This window comes from Penicillium citrinum (genome assembly GCF_028827155.1).
Source record: "Penicillium citrinum strain IBT 23319 chromosome Unknown utg000009l:1.0-4274883.0:1.0-4276374.0, whole genome shotgun sequence".
Classification (NCBI taxonomy): Eukaryota; Fungi; Ascomycota; class Eurotiomycetes; order Eurotiales; family Aspergillaceae; genus Penicillium; species Penicillium citrinum.
Window position 1 is genome coordinate 1444453 of NW_026622694.1, and position 16151 is coordinate 1460603.

Below are 16151 nucleotides of genomic sequence, written 5' to 3' on the forward strand. Positions count from 1 at the left end.
TTCAAGCTCAACTGTATTCAAATTCCCGCTGGGACCGCGCTGATATTGAACGGTTTACCAAGGACGAGTGCGACAGAAAGCACGAGGCCAAACTGAATGGAGTGCGCGAGTTTTATGAACAGCAGCTCAATGAAATTGCCGAGAGGACGAGAAACGAGAACTCCAACCAGATTCAGCTCCTGACCAACGACAAAGAAGAGAAAGAACATGAGATGATAGCAGTTAAGGCAGAAATTGTCCACTTGAAGGAAGAACTGACCGAGGCCGAGACTGAGAAGCGCAACCACGAAGAGTGGAAGCGCATGGCGGGGGCCGAATTCTGGCAACTTTGGAGAGGGTGTCAGAAGTTAGAGCGAGCACTGAAAGAAGGCCACGATTGGACTGGAAGCGCTGGTGTCTTCAGATGCGAGGGCGTGGATCGAGATGGGGATTACGAAATGGATTCCCCAGGACCAGACTACAACATCACGCCGACTCTGAATGCCAAAGATACACCCACTGCTACTATGAGCGTTCTGGAAATGGAAAACATGAACTTGAACCTCCGCAGACAGCTTGTCGAGCATCAAAGCCTGACCACCGAACTTGTCAAAGAGAACAAGGACCTCAGAGGAGAGATCATGAAAGCCGAGGCGGATGCTTCCTGGAACATGAAGACCGCCAATGATATGCTCCAGGCCAACAAGAATGAGAGAGATAATCTCAAGTCTGCAGTGGAGAGTCTTCAGTCCCAAAACTCCAAGCTTGCAACTGACCACGCCGACCTTGACAGGGAGCTGGGTCAGCTCCGGATTGCCACCCAGAAGTCCAACGAGGCAGATCTTATTACTCGCACTGACCAAATCGCTGCGTATGAGTCCGAGATAGCTCGTCTCAATCAGGCCATCGAAAGCCAAAACGAGGAGAGTCTTCGGGCCAGCCCCAGCGAAGCTTCTGAGCTTCGGTCTCAGGTAGATCGCCTTCAGTCCGAAAAGTCCGAGATCGCAGCATCCAATGAAGCCCTGTGAGATCGCGCACCGCCAAGTCACAGCGGAGAAAGACGCGGCAACTGCCGAAGTGGCTCGTTTGATGCAGGAAGGCAGTGAACTTCTCGACAAATACCACAAGCTCGAAAAAGAAAGTCTGCACAAAAACATGCCTAGTCTTGAAGCGGAGAAAGACAAAGCAGTGTCCGAAGCAGGGTGTCTGAGAACCGAAGTCAATGAGCTACAGAAGAAAATTTCCGAGCCTGAGATCCTGCGAAGCGACCAGGCTAAGGGTGCTCTTGAATGCAAAACTGGGCAAGATGAAGCGTTGAAAGAGGTGACCCGTTTGAGAGAACTGGGCAATGATCTTCAGAACAATTACGATCAGCTGAAGAGGGATCACCAGGCTGTCTGCGATGCTAGAGATGATGCATTGACGGGAATTCAACTTCTGCAAGCAATGGGCAACGGCCTTCAGGCGAAATGCGACAGGCTGAAGAGCGAAAAGCAGAACGCCATGGACACCTCCAACAATGCATTATCGGCGGACGATACCGCAGCTGCGGTGTCACTACTCCAAGCATCAACAAAAATGCTGAGCAATGAGAATCGCACTTTGAGGGACGAGAACAGCGGTCTCAAGGCCCAGATGATGGCATCAACCAAAAATCTGAGCGATGAATACAATGCCCTGAAGGAAGAGAACAGCGTTCTCAAGAGCCAGATCATGGTCGCAGACTCAGATAAAGCGAGCCTCAAAGCAAAAAAGGAGGCACTGAAGAATCAAATGACAATGATTGGCATGACCGACCCTGAGCTTCAGACAGAGCTCAGAAAGGCCAGAGAGAAGAAGGAAGAGGCCGACCACAAACTCAAGGGATGCATTTATCTCGCTGACAGGCTTCGATTATGCGCCCGCGAGCTCGACGAGCAGCTGAACGATGTCAATGAATGTGCTCAGCAGCGAGACTTCCAGAGACTCTGCCTCCTTCTTGAGAACACCGTCTGGCAGCCCATTGTCAACAACTGCAAGTCAATCTGGGAAGCCAGCCGCTCAGAGCTCAGACTGCGTCAATGGAATGCTTCGCCTGTGGCTTCGGCCTAATTTGGTCTGGCTATACAAGACTTCGAATGGCCAATTTTTTTTAGACCAGATCAGACAAAACAATGATCCACTGGGGGCCTTGTGGAGAACAAATCTGGAACCATTCGAAGTTTTGACGTGCATGCCGGTCAGATGTCGTCAGGTGTTTCTCAGGTGTCGACCGGCCGCTCCCGCAAAACCCAATTGAGCTTCCGTGCGACCATCAAATCTTCCGTCTTTGTAAACGCTGCTTTTTTCGGTTTCACCTACTTCTCCTCTTTCTCTTCTGCTTCTGAAACAACCACCCCGGCCGACCTCATTTTGTTCACCTCTCTTCGACCATTGCCCACTACTCCGAGAGATCCCGCGTATACCATTCGCCTGTTTCTCCCGATCCCCCCTCTTCCCCAGCTTGGGTTCTTCCTCTGCGATGATCACCTCGCAGCTCTAACCTCCACCTCCTGTTATTTCCCGCCGGCGCTGACCGACGCTGTGGGGATAATTCGATCATTCTGTCGCTTCTTCTTCAATTCCTGCATCCGATCTCTCAGCGATGACTTCACCTGCAACCCGCGCCCTTGCTGCTAGGCCCATGGTTTTGGGTCTAGCCAGGTTGATCGTCCTCACCTTTTCTCAACTTCCTCTCGCTGCTGCTGCCCCCGCTCTCTCCGCATACGGTCTCTCATCCTCCGAATCAGAACTTCCGAAAGAGCCTAGCGATCCAAGTTTATGGCTCTACCTGGGAATCTCGGCCGCCCTAGTTCTCAGCGGTGGGGCCTTCGCAGGTCTTACAATTGCTTTGATGGGGCAGGACGAAGTGTACTTGCAAGTGATAAAAACATCGGGTGAAGGCTCCGAGAAGAAAAATGCCGCCAGTGTCTTGAATCTTCTCAAACGGGGTAAGCATTGGGTTCTAGTCACCTTACTGCTCAGCAATGTCATAACAAACGAAACCCTGCCCATTGTGCTCGACAGGACTCTTGGGGGTGGATGGCCCGCGGTCCTGGGCAGCACAGCTCTAATTGTCATATTCGGTGAAGTTGTTCCACAATCAATCTGTGTACGCTACGGCCTACCGATCGGAGCTTGGATGGCTCCCTGTGTTCTGGTTCTCATGTACATTATGTCCCCTGTCGCCTGGCCGGTCGCAAAGTTGCTCGATAGACTTCTTGGCGAGGATCATGGTACCATTTACAAAAAGGCGGGCCTCAAAACACTGGTCACGCTGCACAGGACTCTCGGTGAAGCTGGAGAACAATTAAATTCCGACGAAGTTACAATCATCAGCGCTGTTCTCGACCTCAAAGAAAAATCGGTTGGCACCATCATGACGCCGATGGAGGACGTGTTCACGATGTCTGCCGACACTGTCCTGGACGAGCGAACTATGGACTTGATTCTATCCCAAGGATACTCTCGCATTCCGATTCATGCTCCTGATAACCCTGTGAACTTCGTTGGCATGCTCTTGGTCAAGATGCTCATTACCTATGATCCAGAAGATGGCAAGCGTGTCCGTGATTTTGCCTTGGCAACCCTCCCCGAGACAAGACCAGAAACAAGCTGTCTGGATATTGTCAACTTCTTCCAAGAAGGGAAATCTCATATGGTTCTCGTCTCGTCATACCCCAGTGAAGACCGAGGCGCACTGGGTGTTGTCACCCTCGAAGATGTGATTGAGGAGCTCATCGGAGAGTATGTTCATGTTGCCCCTCATGTTTGATTAGCACTTATTAACTTTGACACAGGGAAATCATCGACGAGTCCGACGTATTTGTCGATGTACATAAGGCCATTCGTCGGATGGCACCTGCACCTAAATCGCGTGTCCCCAAGGGCAAAATCGTCGAAGAGCCGCCAATGGTCTCGTCTCTCACAGAAGGACAGCTTGTCGATGTGGATGGATCATCGCAATCTACTCCCAAGCCAGAAATCCCACGACGTCGCAGCTCTGTCGAGGCACCTCCCCCTAGATTCCAACTTCGAAGGCCCAATAATGATGTTAATGGCAAACCCTCCGACGCATGGTTCACACAAAGGGGCGCAACTGATGAGATCCGAGAGCATCTCAAACATCTCGGCCCCTCAAACTTGGCGAGTCGCCCGAGGCAGACTCGATACCACAACGTCAAAATCAAACGCAGCGGCGAGTCTCCTTCACGTTCCGCGCAAACAGACATTGAATCTGGACACAGCACGAGCGATTCACAGTTTCAATTTAATGCCACAGCCTATCAAGGTGGCATCGGAGCAGGTCTTGTGGGCTCCGGTGCAGATGCAAAAGATGGCACACACGCTTTACAACTTGGCTACGGCGCTATTTCTACTCAAGACAATTTTGTAAAATCACCTAATGCGCAGCAATTCAATGATCTGCCGCAAGTTTCCATCCCAGAGCCTGTCCATGAAGAGCGCGAAGACCAACCCCACTCTGGTTCAATGCGCCAAAACAGCAGTGGAAATGACAGCGTTCAATCCACTGGATCTCGGGGAGAGTTCATCTATCACCATCGTGGACCAACTCGAAGCGGCAGCATTACCGAACAAATTGTGGACGTCAATGGAATCCGAAAGGTTGTCCTGCATACAAATGGATCGGATTCCTCTTCTGATGGCCAGTCCTCTCCTCATCGCACGCGTGACTCGTCGCCCAACCGGCAACAAATAACCGACACGAGTATTGAATCCCAGGGTTCACAGCAACCCCACTCCAAGAAACGCCGCCGCCGCAAGCATCAGAAATCGAAAGCTCAACAGAAAGGTTCTGCTGAGGAGCAGCCTCTGCTTCAATGAAGCACCCGTGTTCTGGGGTCCAAATGGCCTCCGACGGAGCCACATGGAGCCGCCCATCTCACCGATGAGATGTTTCACCTTGCTTGAGCTGATTGTGGTTGTCAGGCGTGGTTGAAATGATTCATTCAGAACAAATCACAAACATGATCAACAACACAATCAGTCACACCCCCAACCCCCCAAAAAACAACAACCAAACTACAACCACAGCCAGCTCAGGCCATCACAACACATGGCAATTCACACCATCATTATAACCAACTCCGGCCAACCACGAAACACAACCAATCGATCGGATTTCCAAGCTTGCTTGAGATGGTTGTGGTAGTCAAGAGGTGTGGTTGAAATAATCGATTCATCTGTGATGAATCAATTCAACTAAATTACCAACCCTTGGTAATGAACCAAATCAACCATACAACCAACCACACCTCCCCGGCGCCAGACAACCACAACCAACCACAACCAAACAAAAAAAAGGAAGAAACCGCACCTCAACCTACCATAACCACAAACCACAACCGATCGATCAATCTCAAACAGACTTGGCACCTGCTGTGCTGGTGGGCGAGGATCATCCTCATGTGGGCAGATGGGTTTGAGGTGGAAACAGTATCTATGTTTTTGAACATGGTAAGATGGAGGATGGAAGAAGGGATGACCCAGACCAAGGAGTGTTTTCTTTGTCTCTTTTGAATCAATTTGTCCTCGGCGTTTGGGTCATTTGTACATACTAAAAGATCTTGAAGTGTCATATTAAGCCGCATCGAGAGCGAGCCACAGTATTATTGTCTGAATCACTGTTACCACGTCCACTTGTTCTTGAGCTTTCAAGTCTTCTTTTCCTTTGTGACGAAAGTAGATCAAATGCGCCACCATATACCTAGATATCATCTTCCGGACCGGAGGTGCTATCATGCACTCTAGTTATGAGAAAACTTGACAACTACTCTATACAAGATCTGGTCAACTGGTCAACTACAACATTTCCTTGAAGCTATGAAAACACGTGATCGACACCAAAACAGTATGTTGACACCTCCCTTTGAAGACAACTCGCCATCTATCATGACGAATTGCTCTCAGAAAATACTTTGGATTAATTCTTGGTTCGTGGAACCAGGATAAGCTCGGGCTGCTGCCTCTCGTTTCCACGGGTCTCCAATATCTCGTTCGGGCAGATCATGCTATTCCTCGCTCACAAGTCGACATCTGAGGATGCCTGAGAGGATTGTCACTTCGAGTACGTCTGGATCGATGTCGCAGAGAGGCTTGAGAAATACAAGCCAGGCGGGTATCATCCTATCATGTTTGGTGACAAACTACGCAATCAATACCATATTGTCGATAAGTTTGGTTACGGGGGTTATTCGACTGTTTGGCTTGCCCGTGATACTTGCTCTGAGAGCTACATCGCTGCTAAAGTAGGCATTGCCGATGCTGCTTCCGATGAGACAACTATTCTTCAAGCACTTGCTCAAAATAATGGCTCAACGTATAAGCATCCGGGTCACGATGTGATACCTTTTCCAACGGATGAATTTGATATCAGTGGCCCGAATGGAACACATCAATGCTATACTAAGCCACCCGCAAAATGCGATCTCAGAAATGTCTCCTTTGCCACCTCTTCCCTCTTGAAGTCACTCGTGCTCTGTCATATCACCTTACACCACCAGCAGCCCGGAGCCCCGAACTTTTCTTTCACCCAAAAGCTCCGCTTTCATTCCCTGCTGATATTTGGAGTCTTGCAACTTCTATCTGAGAAATCCTTGGCATGAAGGCAATATTTAGCAGTGAATTTTGTGCGGCAGATGAAATACCATCCCAGCAAATCGATACACTGGGCCCTGTACCCGAAAACTGGTGGGAGCAGTGGAAAGAACGAGATGGGTATTTTGATGAGATTGGTCGTCCAGTGCAGGATCGCTATGTGTATCCTCCCATCGAGCAGGCTTTTCAGCATGGCATTCAGAAATACAGACGTGAGAGTCAAATTGGAGAGTATGAGGAGGAAGAAACTGCTGCAATCCTCAATTTGATGCGGCGAATGCTCGTGTTCTTACCTGAGGATCGACCTACGGCTGAAGAGGCGTTGAAGTCTGAATGGATGGTAAAATTGTGTTTGCCTGATTTTGAACGGAGCTTTCATCCGGGCAGCTAACTGGGTGTCTCTTCAAACATTCACTTCAGTCTGGTAGCATGGGCCAAAGGATTACTATAATTCGAACATCAGAAATCACCTCTCAGTCTATTGACCCAGGCAAAGGATAGCCCATTATAAATCGTTACAGTCATTGGACTCACACCAATATGGCCATCCTGGCCTGGGGCTTGTATGGAATTAGCCAAATATGAGTCCCCCATGTAACGACGAACATGTACTTAGAGGTTTTCTAGGTGGCCAAACACTGAGGATAAGAGAAAGCTGAACGTGGTAGGGCTGACCATTGGTTGTGGCATACTATGCTAGTCTAGTAGACTTGAGAGATTTTGAAATATACTTGAAAGCACTGATACAGAGTAAAATTCTTTTTTTGTCTATTCAAACTCCAACCCTACGTTCCTCAGTTTGCAGAATGAACGAAGAAATGCCAAACTCAGATAGATATCATAAAACGTCGTCAAATGCCCAGTCATCTCACAAATGCTAGCATTCGCTCTAATTCCATTGACCGGCCGAGTATCTGTATCAATATGTAGACCACTTGATGTGTTGATCGATTAGCATCGAGGAACCTCGTTAGTACCGACCTAGCTATATCAAGCCCTTGGAGAAACATAAATTAAGATATCAACGATGTCTCTGTCTTACGAATGTGACTCGGGGCCTGAATCGCTTCAGAATGTTGACACCAAAACTTGACACAACCGAAACGGAATGTCTGGCTAGTCAAAATGTTTGGACGCCCGAAAGAGTGCCAGGATGAACTATTTTCATGCACAGTGTCAGGCATCTTAAATAGATCTGAGCTCGAGATAAATGGGTTGTTCTTCCATCCAGTGCATTGAAAGAATACCAAACCAACTGATGCAATCATTGCAGGAGGGGATCCCGGTAGTGCTTCTGGAAGTTGTTGGCTCTCTGGACGCGAGCCAAGTACCGGTTCTCTTGACGTTGACCACGGGTTCTCTCACGACGCTCAGCAGTGACCACAGCCTGCTTCTGATCATCCCTCACGCCGATCATACCAGTGCCACCATTGGCACGCGAAATGAGAGCACGGTTCTGGTTACGGCCACGAGGCTTCTCACTCTCCTCCTCTTCAATCTCTCCATTCTCAATAGCCAACTGGCGTTCAGCTCGCTCATCGGCAGTGGGGTAGTTGTGCAAGTTCTGGCGGTAGTACTTGGCTAGGGAACGGTGACCAACACTCTTTCCAGATGGGAGATGAAGTTCATAATCGTCAGACCAAGCGACAGGCGCCTTGCGGCGAGGGTCAATCTCATCATCGTCATCGACAGAAGAAGCGGAGGTTTCAGTTTCCCATCCTTCGTCATCACCATCCGAGCGGATCTTAACACCACCCTCATCAGCCATGGTCTCATCTTCTTCGTCATCCTCGCCATCAGAGTAAGTGCTTCGGAAATCGTAGTATTGACCAATCTCGATCTGTTCCTCCTCAGACTCGAAAGCGATCATGCAGTGACCCTTGTCACGCATGTGAGTGCGCGCACCAGCGGCATTGTTGCGGATAGCGTGGCAGTAAATACACTCAAAGTTCTCATTAATCTTACGATAGAGATAGTGGATCAGACCCTCCAGATCCACGAGATACTCTCGCTCAGGTAAGAACATGCCGTGGTTCTTGTACATATGCTCGACGTTGGCCTGGGTGTCGGATGATTCTGTGCGACAGAAGAGACACCTCGACGAGGAAAATTCGGGCTGATCATTTTGCATCTCTTCATCTTCATCTCCCTCCTGAATGGTTGCAGACTTCAAATCATTTGTAACCTTGTTAACGTCCTGCTCCTCAGATTTGCTGACTGGCTCTCCAAAAGAGAATGTTGAGCTCATGACGGAGGCATCGTCGCCATCTTTTCGCAGGCGAGCTTCACGCTGCTTGTGCTTTGAGCTCTTAACGTGGTTCTGGTATGAGTTCTCGCTGAAGAAGGTCTTCTGGCAAGCGTCGCAAGTCTTTTCGAATGATGCTTTGGCGGCGGCTTCGGTGGAAGTAGCCTTGGCGGCCAGGACCTTTTCGTTGAAAGTTTCGAGGGCTACAGGTGGCAGAGCGGCGATCCGGCGCTTCATGTTATATAAACTATACCAGAAAGGTTAGTTTGTGCTTTGTGACGCCTTCAAATTCAAGATTTACTTACTGCCAATCCTTGCGCATATGATCTCTCTGCGCATCGCTGCGGTGGAAAGCAACGAGGCAGGTGTTGCAAGTGTATGCAGCAGATTGTGCGTTCGACGACATGATTCCTTATGATCTCGTCAAACAATATGGAAAGTGGAAGATTGGGTAGTCCCGTTGGGTGTAAAAAGACGAGTCCAATGTGGGACGGTTTTTTTTTTATCGCAAGCGGGGTATGATGGAAACTTCTGACTGATGGTGAGTCACGTTTTCACTTGGCTTAACACCAGAAAATGGTCACGGAATAATATTTAAAAAATAGTTCAAAATTTTCGAAGTCTTTGAAAGTAACTAAATACTTAAACCTAGGAGAAAATAAAAGGATGAAGTAGCGAGAAAATATTCCCAAGAGCCTTTTGATTTGCAAGCAACTTTCTTATCGCCGCCCAGTCATTTACGCTAACCCCGATTGAGGATAAATCGATCAGTGTCACGTGTTTCTCGCATGAATAGTTTCGCCGGCGGTCGACTTGATGCCTCAGGCGGACTACCCCGGTTGTCCCGATGATATCAGGTGAGCTCTAGGCTTCTGTCGTAACACATATCTGGGCCGTGATCATATTTAGGCCCTCGGAGAGTCGTCCGATTATTTTATCATTTTCATGAGTCGAGGTATGCGATCGCATTCCTGACAATGACCAGGCTCCGCGGAGCTTCCCTCGATACTCCGGATAGAGTGCAGCAAAGCGGCGAGAAGCATCAGTCTTGTCGATCAAAGGTCCCATCAAATGCGCCTGAAGTGATCATCCAGAATACGATCGAAGTCTCGGACCCTTCACAGGTCCTTCCGTGGTATAGGGATGAACGTCGACGCAATTTCAACGTGTTAGTAAGAAAGTCAGTATTAGCGCGGTGAGCTGTGGGCGACGAAGGTCCTCGAGTCGATACAGTCATACTAATTCAGTTTTTGACAAATAGGTATAAAAATCAATTACTCTATGGATGTGATGATCCAGGATGCCGTACCCCAACCTGTGCTAGTCGCCGCCGCCGTGTTAGTGAAGGACCTTATCGCCGATATACCGAACTCAGTGCACGAACCTTAGCGTGTTATCTTGCGAGCCTAGATGATGCCGAAAGTGGACTGTGTCGCAATGCCCCGAATATTTCCCCTGAATTGACACTACGTGATTATCATCGTATCTCGCTACAAAGATCACAGGTGTTCCAAGCACAGGCCGCTGCGGAACAGACCAATGCAACTATAGCCGACGGACGTAACAGCGGCGCCGATAATTCAAGAAGCTTGGACGGAGTGAAAGAGCGCAAGACAGATGACTCAAAGGATGCAGGTCAAACTTCGGGTCAGGCATATTGCCCACAAGAGCAGCAAGATGCCTATTACTCTCGAGAACTTGAGCACGCCGCCGAGCAGCCGCTTAAAGATCCGAAATCATTCACGCAGAACCTATTCGACACTTTATCTTTGCGCATGGTTGAATGGCTTCCACTTCGTCGAGCATCCGAGTCATCGCAGTTAAAGGCATTTCAATCCGCTCTCAGTACTGAGCAACAGTCACAGTCAAAGGAAAAGCCACAACTCCGCAAAAATGAAACCGAGAAACCAAAACCAAGCAGAGATCAATCACATTCGACCCAAGCACAACATAATCTCCCCCGTACTCCGTCAAGAACCACGGGTACATCCTCTTCATCGGTCGAGCTCAAGATACAGAATCAACATGTCAAACGTCTTTCTATCGCCGAGGTAGAACCCTGGCGTCAGTCGCCCCGAAGTGGCAAGGAAGAAAAACTACGACTGGAATATAAGAATCGAAAATCTTCCGTGAATCATGTCACTTCAAATGAAGTTGCCAGTGTGACATCCCCACCAGCTCTAAAACACCGGCCGCAAAAACACCGTGGCAGGATTGAAGGCGTTGAGAAAACGCGTCTCAAGGAACGGTCTAAAGCCCAGCGACGAGTTTCCTGGGACAGCGAAAAGATCTTCAATCAGGCTTCTTCTTTGGAAAGCCCGAGTCCGGAGGCGCCCTCCCAACCTCCGGTCGAACATGAGTCTCCAAGTCACCGCAAAGCCAAACGAGAGCCGTCTCCTCGCATGCCCAAACCTGATCCTCTGGTCCAGACAGTAACGCATTTCACGCCTGATATCATCAACGGGCTTGGCCAGATAATGGTCGATTCTGATGAAGATGCAGAAGCTTGGAAAGAAGAAATTGACCGGATCCAGTCCATTGGTAGTTTCGAAACTCCTGATTGGAAATTCGCAACTCTTCGCCAACGCCAGGCTTTCCCATTTATAGCCCAGAGTACTTTTTTCATTTTCAGCAGTGCCAAGCATATTTTACATTCATTCAGAAGAGAAGCACTAGATTCCAAAACACAAGAGCGTGGCGCGATGGCCAGCCATCTCGATATTTCCAATCTGCGGGAATCATTACAGCGGCTTCTTGCCGTTTGCCCGTGGGATATTGCATTGCATAGCCTGTGGAGTGCGTTGGACAAGCTCTTCGTGCCCCCTAATGATTTCACATCTGCTCGTGGATCACGACGCTCCTCACGAAGCTCAACTATGACCGGCCTTGCTCCCCCAGTTGTGCGCAAAACTTCAGGGCCTTCCACTGATGAGCATCTATCTGACGCCGATGCTGCTCATATTGCTACTGTGGTGCTTTTCGTTCTGGTCAGCGCCATTCCAGATCTGAGCATCTCGACCTGGCGGGGCATTCTACGGATGCGTGCAGCGGGAACAATCGCCTCCTCAGCCGATATGCAAAAGCTTCCAGCCGAACATGCCCAGCAAGCCGTGGAAGCGACTGACAAACTGGAGCACGAGCTTGGAATTCGTTTAGTGAATCGACTTGTCCGCGCGCTGGCCGCGCGACTAGCGTATCACGAAATATCCAAGGCCCGCCAGGCCTATAGTCTTGAGATACCGAAGCAACGGCGGTTCAATGTGCTTGATCGCATTGTTGATCATCTTAGTGAACATCATAGTCTCAAGCAATCTGAGGCTGAAGAGGATTCTCCTCAGTTTGCCGGACCCGCTCCCCTCATAGTTGAGTGGCTACGGACCGTCTTTTTGAGGGAGTGGGATGGAAATCCTGAGATGGCTCGAAGCAGTGCTGCTGGCGGCGCCGTGCAGATATTGGCCTTGATGTACAAAGAACGAAATCGATTGGGTCTCCACCCCGAAGATTTCCAAACATCTTTCCTCGCTGACCGTCTGGATCCACTCGAAATGCCTGTCGCTTGGATCAGCGGCCTCTCAAACAACCGAACGATACACCTCTTGTCCTATTCATTCCTCTTTCCACCGTCCTTCCTTGTCATATACTTTCGTGCCCTCAACTACTCGGCAATGTCTAAATACTTCGAGGCTGCGATGACCACAACGCGGCATGTCACCCAGACTGCCTTTGGAAGCATTTCGATCCCCGATGATGGCGCACTGCTTTCTCGTATGAAGGTATCCATGTCGACTTATCTCGTTCTTGTTGTTAGACGAGACAATGTCCTCACTGATGCATTAAATCAACTTTGGCGTCGAGAAAAACGCGAGCTAATGCGACCACTTAAAGTCCAGATGGGAATGGATGAAGGTGAGGAAGGATTAGATCATGGCGGTGTTCAACAGGAATTCTTCCGAGTTCTCATGGCCGATGCTCTTGATCCGTCTTTTGGTATGTTTACATTGGATACTCGGCATCGTGTCTCATGGTTCCGGCCCTGCTCCCTTGAGCCATTGTACAAATTTGAACTCCTTGGACTTCTCATGTCCATTGCTGTGTATAACGGATTGACACTTCCAATCAACTTTCCTGTTGCGTTCTACCGGAAACTCTTGGGTCTCAAGGTCAAAAACCTAGATCATATCCGGGACGGATGGCCAGAACTTACGCATGGATTGGAAATGCTTCTTTCATGGCATGATGGCGATGTCGGTGATGTATTCATGCGAACTTATGAGTTCAGTTTCGAGTCTGTGGACCGGGTCGAAACTGTTGATATGCAGAAGGTCAGCCGGGACGCCCCTTGGCCCCTTCACACTTCAAGTCCAAGCACCGCCTCCAATACCAAAGCATGGTCCGCCGGCGTCCATTCCAGCGATCTGGGCATTGCCAGTCCGCCGGTGTCCACGGTGGCTGAAACTGCCTCATCAAGGGATCCAGTTATAGAAGACAATTTCAAATCTGTGGCTGATCCTATAGGACCACCGTCTCCAATTCCCCCGGTCGAAGAGGCTGCTCTGGTGACGAATGAGAACCGAGATCAATTCGTGGAGGACTATATATTCTGGCTCACGCACAAGTCCATCCGTCCTCAATTTGAGGCATTCCTCCGCGGTTTCCACACATGTCTTGACCGGTCTGCCCTGTCAATCTTCACACCGGAGTCACTCAAAACCGTTGTCGAGGGTCTACAAGAAATTGATGTAAAGGAGCTTGAGAACCATGCCCGCTACGAAGGCGGATTTGGACCTGACCATCGTGTTATTCGAGACTTCTGGAGTATCGTTCAAGAGTATCCCCCTGAGAAGAAGGCACAACTTCTGGAGTTCGTTACTGCAAGTGACCGAGTCCCCGTGAATGGGATCTCGAGCATCATGTTCGTTATCCAGAAGAACGGCGTTGGTGATCTGGTAAGTCATTCTCTCTTTCCTGTATTACTCCTAGTTGTTAAATCCAGCATTGCTAATATCATTTCCCACAGCGTCTTCCTACGAGTCTGACGTGTTTTGGCCGTCTTCTTTTACCGGAGTATTCATCTAGGGAGTCTTTAGCTCAAAAACTGGATAAAGCCCTTGAGAACGCACAGGGATTCGGAGTGGCATAGAGCCATGGCTCAATAATGATTTGTTCGGGTTTCCGAGTAGTTTATACATACCCATACTATTTAGTTGTGCAATTGCATGAAGCCAAAAGCATAGCATTTACAAGTGCATTTAACTCTCTCTCATTGTACGTTTTATATTATTCTCCATGCTTCTACAATCCACCCATAGACTCTATGTCTGTATGCACATCTGCGAATGGGCCACCGACCAAGTGGATTCACGGCCCCAGTTGCGGGTGCGATGGAGACTGTTGTGGCAATACGTTGAATTTCTTTCAAAACGGAGTGCTGAGGTCCGATGCGATGACTCGTATGAATATAATAACAAAGTAGAGCAGAATATCTTCTTATTTTTCCCTCTTATACAGTATTCATTGTAAATTCCTATAATTATTCAACTCTACTTGTATTATCAACTGAGTATGCTCTCCTACAACTTTTCCCCCGGTGCCCCACGTCTTCCCCGAAAAGAGTCATTTCTCATCGGGTCCTCCTCTTCTTCTTCCTCTTTCTCACTCTCTCGTTCTTACTCCGCGCGAAAATACTTTTCGGATATTTGACATCAGACGATAAATTAACCTTGATATTCTTCATCAGAAACTCATTTGTCAAGTCACTTAAGTCTCATGGCTCCAATCATCCACTGCGTTCGCCACGCTCAGGTATGTCTTTGCATGCCGCGATGAAAAGATTCGCGCAGAACCCCGCGAATCTTTTCACTCCCAGTCCCTGTATACCTCTCATGGTCACAGAGGTAATCTAATCGTCTGAATAAAAACAGGGCGTTCACAACCTCTGCACCGCCAACCATGTCATTCGTGACCCTCTCCTCACAGAACTCGGCCACGAGCAATGCGCCAAATTGCGCGAGACCTTCCCCCGACACGCCGAAGTGGACTTAATCACAGCTTCACCTCTTCGTCGAACCATCTACACTGCATTCGAGAGTTTCGGACCCGTTTTCGATGCCCACCCAGACATGAAACTGATTGCTCTGCCCGATGTCCAAGAAACCTCCGACGTACCCTGCGATACGGGCAGCGATCCCCAGGCTCTGAAAGAGGAATTCGCGGGGAAGCCCATTGATTTGGATTTGGTTCATGACGGGTGGAATAACAAGACTGGTCGTTTTGCGCCTACTAATAAGGCTTTGAAGGAACGGGCTCGTGCTGCTCGTAGGTGGTTGAAGGCTCGACCTGAGAAGGAGATTATTGTCGTTACGCATGGTGGATACCTTCATTACTTTACTGAGGATTGGGAGGATAGTAGCCAATACCAGGGTATGTGACACGAAAATCATGCATGAACTTGGGATATTTCTACCCGGGGAGAAAGAGAGAGGGCTAAGCTAATACGTTGGGATTGTTATATAGGTACCGGCTGGGTCAACACTGAGTATCGCACATACACTTTCACAGACGAGAATCATACGGATGATTTGGAGGGGAATGCGTTGGATGGCGATAATGCTTCGATTTCTGAGACTATCGAGTCTCGAATCCGTCGTGGAAAGGAGGGTCCTACCCCGGACCGGGAACAGCAGAAGTCATTGTACAAGCTCGGTACACAAGGGTGGGATGATCAGGGTTTGCAGATGAGCACCGCTGACCGTGAGGCGGCCAAGGTACCTGAGGGTAAAGAAGTCAATGGTGTTCGGATTTAAGGTGGTAAAGAACGAGAGATGAGGATCACAATGGAGGGATAAAGGCATTATTTTACACAAAGGGTTCGTCATTTATCTCAATGGGTACTATGTATAGACTTCTAGAAAGAGTCGGAATAGAACAAAAGCTGGTTTTTATGTGAAGAATATTGTTCTTATTGTTTAGAATTGAGAATAATGACACCGAGTCTCATCGATATATTCCTCTTCCATCATTGTTCTGCGTCGATGTGAACAATCAGACAATCAAATTGAAATATAAACTCTTTGATTGTGACCTTGAAGGTCCATTCTCCTATTGGTAGGGCCTTTGATGAAAACGCAATGCCTATGAACAAAGGGGTTCCGAAAATTTAAGTCTCCATTGTACTATCATAGTATGGATATTATCGACTGGACGGAATTCAAGTACTATATAAGGCCAATGCTGGACCACCCTCGATCTTCATTCCCACACGACACTCGTGAATCTTCAATTTCAACTTGAA

The 16151-nt window shown here is 48.7% G+C and overlaps 7 protein-coding genes across 7 annotated transcripts; 5 read left to right on the forward strand and 2 right to left on the reverse strand.

Annotated features, from left to right (window-relative positions):
* Positions 1-17: 17 nt before the first annotated feature.
* On the reverse strand, positions 18-1136 carry N7469_010014 (uncharacterized protein; the record flags this gene model as incomplete). The annotated part of the gene is made up of 2 exons (XM_056648919.1): positions 18-326; positions 375-1136. The coding sequence occupies 2 exons, from the start codon at positions 1134-1136 to the stop codon at positions 18-20; spliced, it is 1071 nt and encodes a 356-aa protein (XP_056496050.1).
* On the forward strand, positions 1135-2070 carry N7469_010015 (uncharacterized protein; the record flags this gene model as incomplete). Its single annotated transcript, XM_056648920.1, has 1 exon — positions 1135-2070. The coding sequence occupies one exon, from the start codon at positions 1135-1137 to the stop codon at positions 2068-2070; it is 936 nt and encodes a 311-aa protein (XP_056496051.1).
* Positions 2071-2602: 532 nt separating this feature from the next.
* Positions 2603-4842, forward strand: N7469_010016 (putative DUF21 and CBS domain protein (Mam3); the record flags this gene model as incomplete). The annotated part of the gene is made up of 2 exons (XM_056648921.1): positions 2603-3744; positions 3798-4842. 2 exons carry the CDS (start codon positions 2603-2605, stop codon positions 4840-4842), a joined length of 2187 nt encoding a protein of 728 aa, XP_056496052.1.
* Positions 4843-6619: 1777 nt separating this feature from the next.
* On the forward strand, positions 6620-7006 carry N7469_010017 (uncharacterized protein; the record flags this gene model as incomplete). Its single annotated transcript, XM_056648922.1, has 1 exon — positions 6620-7006. The coding sequence occupies one exon, from the start codon at positions 6620-6622 to the stop codon at positions 7004-7006; it is 387 nt and encodes a 128-aa protein (XP_056496053.1).
* An 873-nt stretch (positions 7007-7879) lies between these two features.
* On the reverse strand, positions 7880-9266 carry N7469_010018 (putative C2H2 finger domain protein; the record flags this gene model as incomplete). Its single annotated transcript, XM_056648923.1, has 2 exons — positions 7880-9107; positions 9166-9266. The coding sequence occupies 2 exons, from the start codon at positions 9264-9266 to the stop codon at positions 7880-7882; spliced, it is 1329 nt and encodes a 442-aa protein (XP_056496054.1).
* A 571-nt stretch (positions 9267-9837) lies between these two features.
* N7469_010019 (HECT domain protein) lies at positions 9838-14000 on the forward strand (the record flags this gene model as incomplete). Its single annotated transcript, XM_056648924.1, has 3 exons — positions 9838-10040; positions 10122-13806; positions 13878-14000. 3 exons carry the CDS (start codon positions 9838-9840, stop codon positions 13998-14000), a joined length of 4011 nt encoding a protein of 1336 aa, XP_056496055.1.
* Positions 14001-14626: 626 nt separating this feature from the next.
* On the forward strand, positions 14627-15663 carry N7469_010020 (uncharacterized protein; the record flags this gene model as incomplete). Its single annotated transcript, XM_056648925.1, has 3 exons — positions 14627-14662; positions 14782-15280; positions 15374-15663. The coding sequence occupies 3 exons, from the start codon at positions 14627-14629 to the stop codon at positions 15661-15663; spliced, it is 825 nt and encodes a 274-aa protein (XP_056496056.1).
* Between the last annotated feature and the right edge of the window lie 488 nt (positions 15664-16151).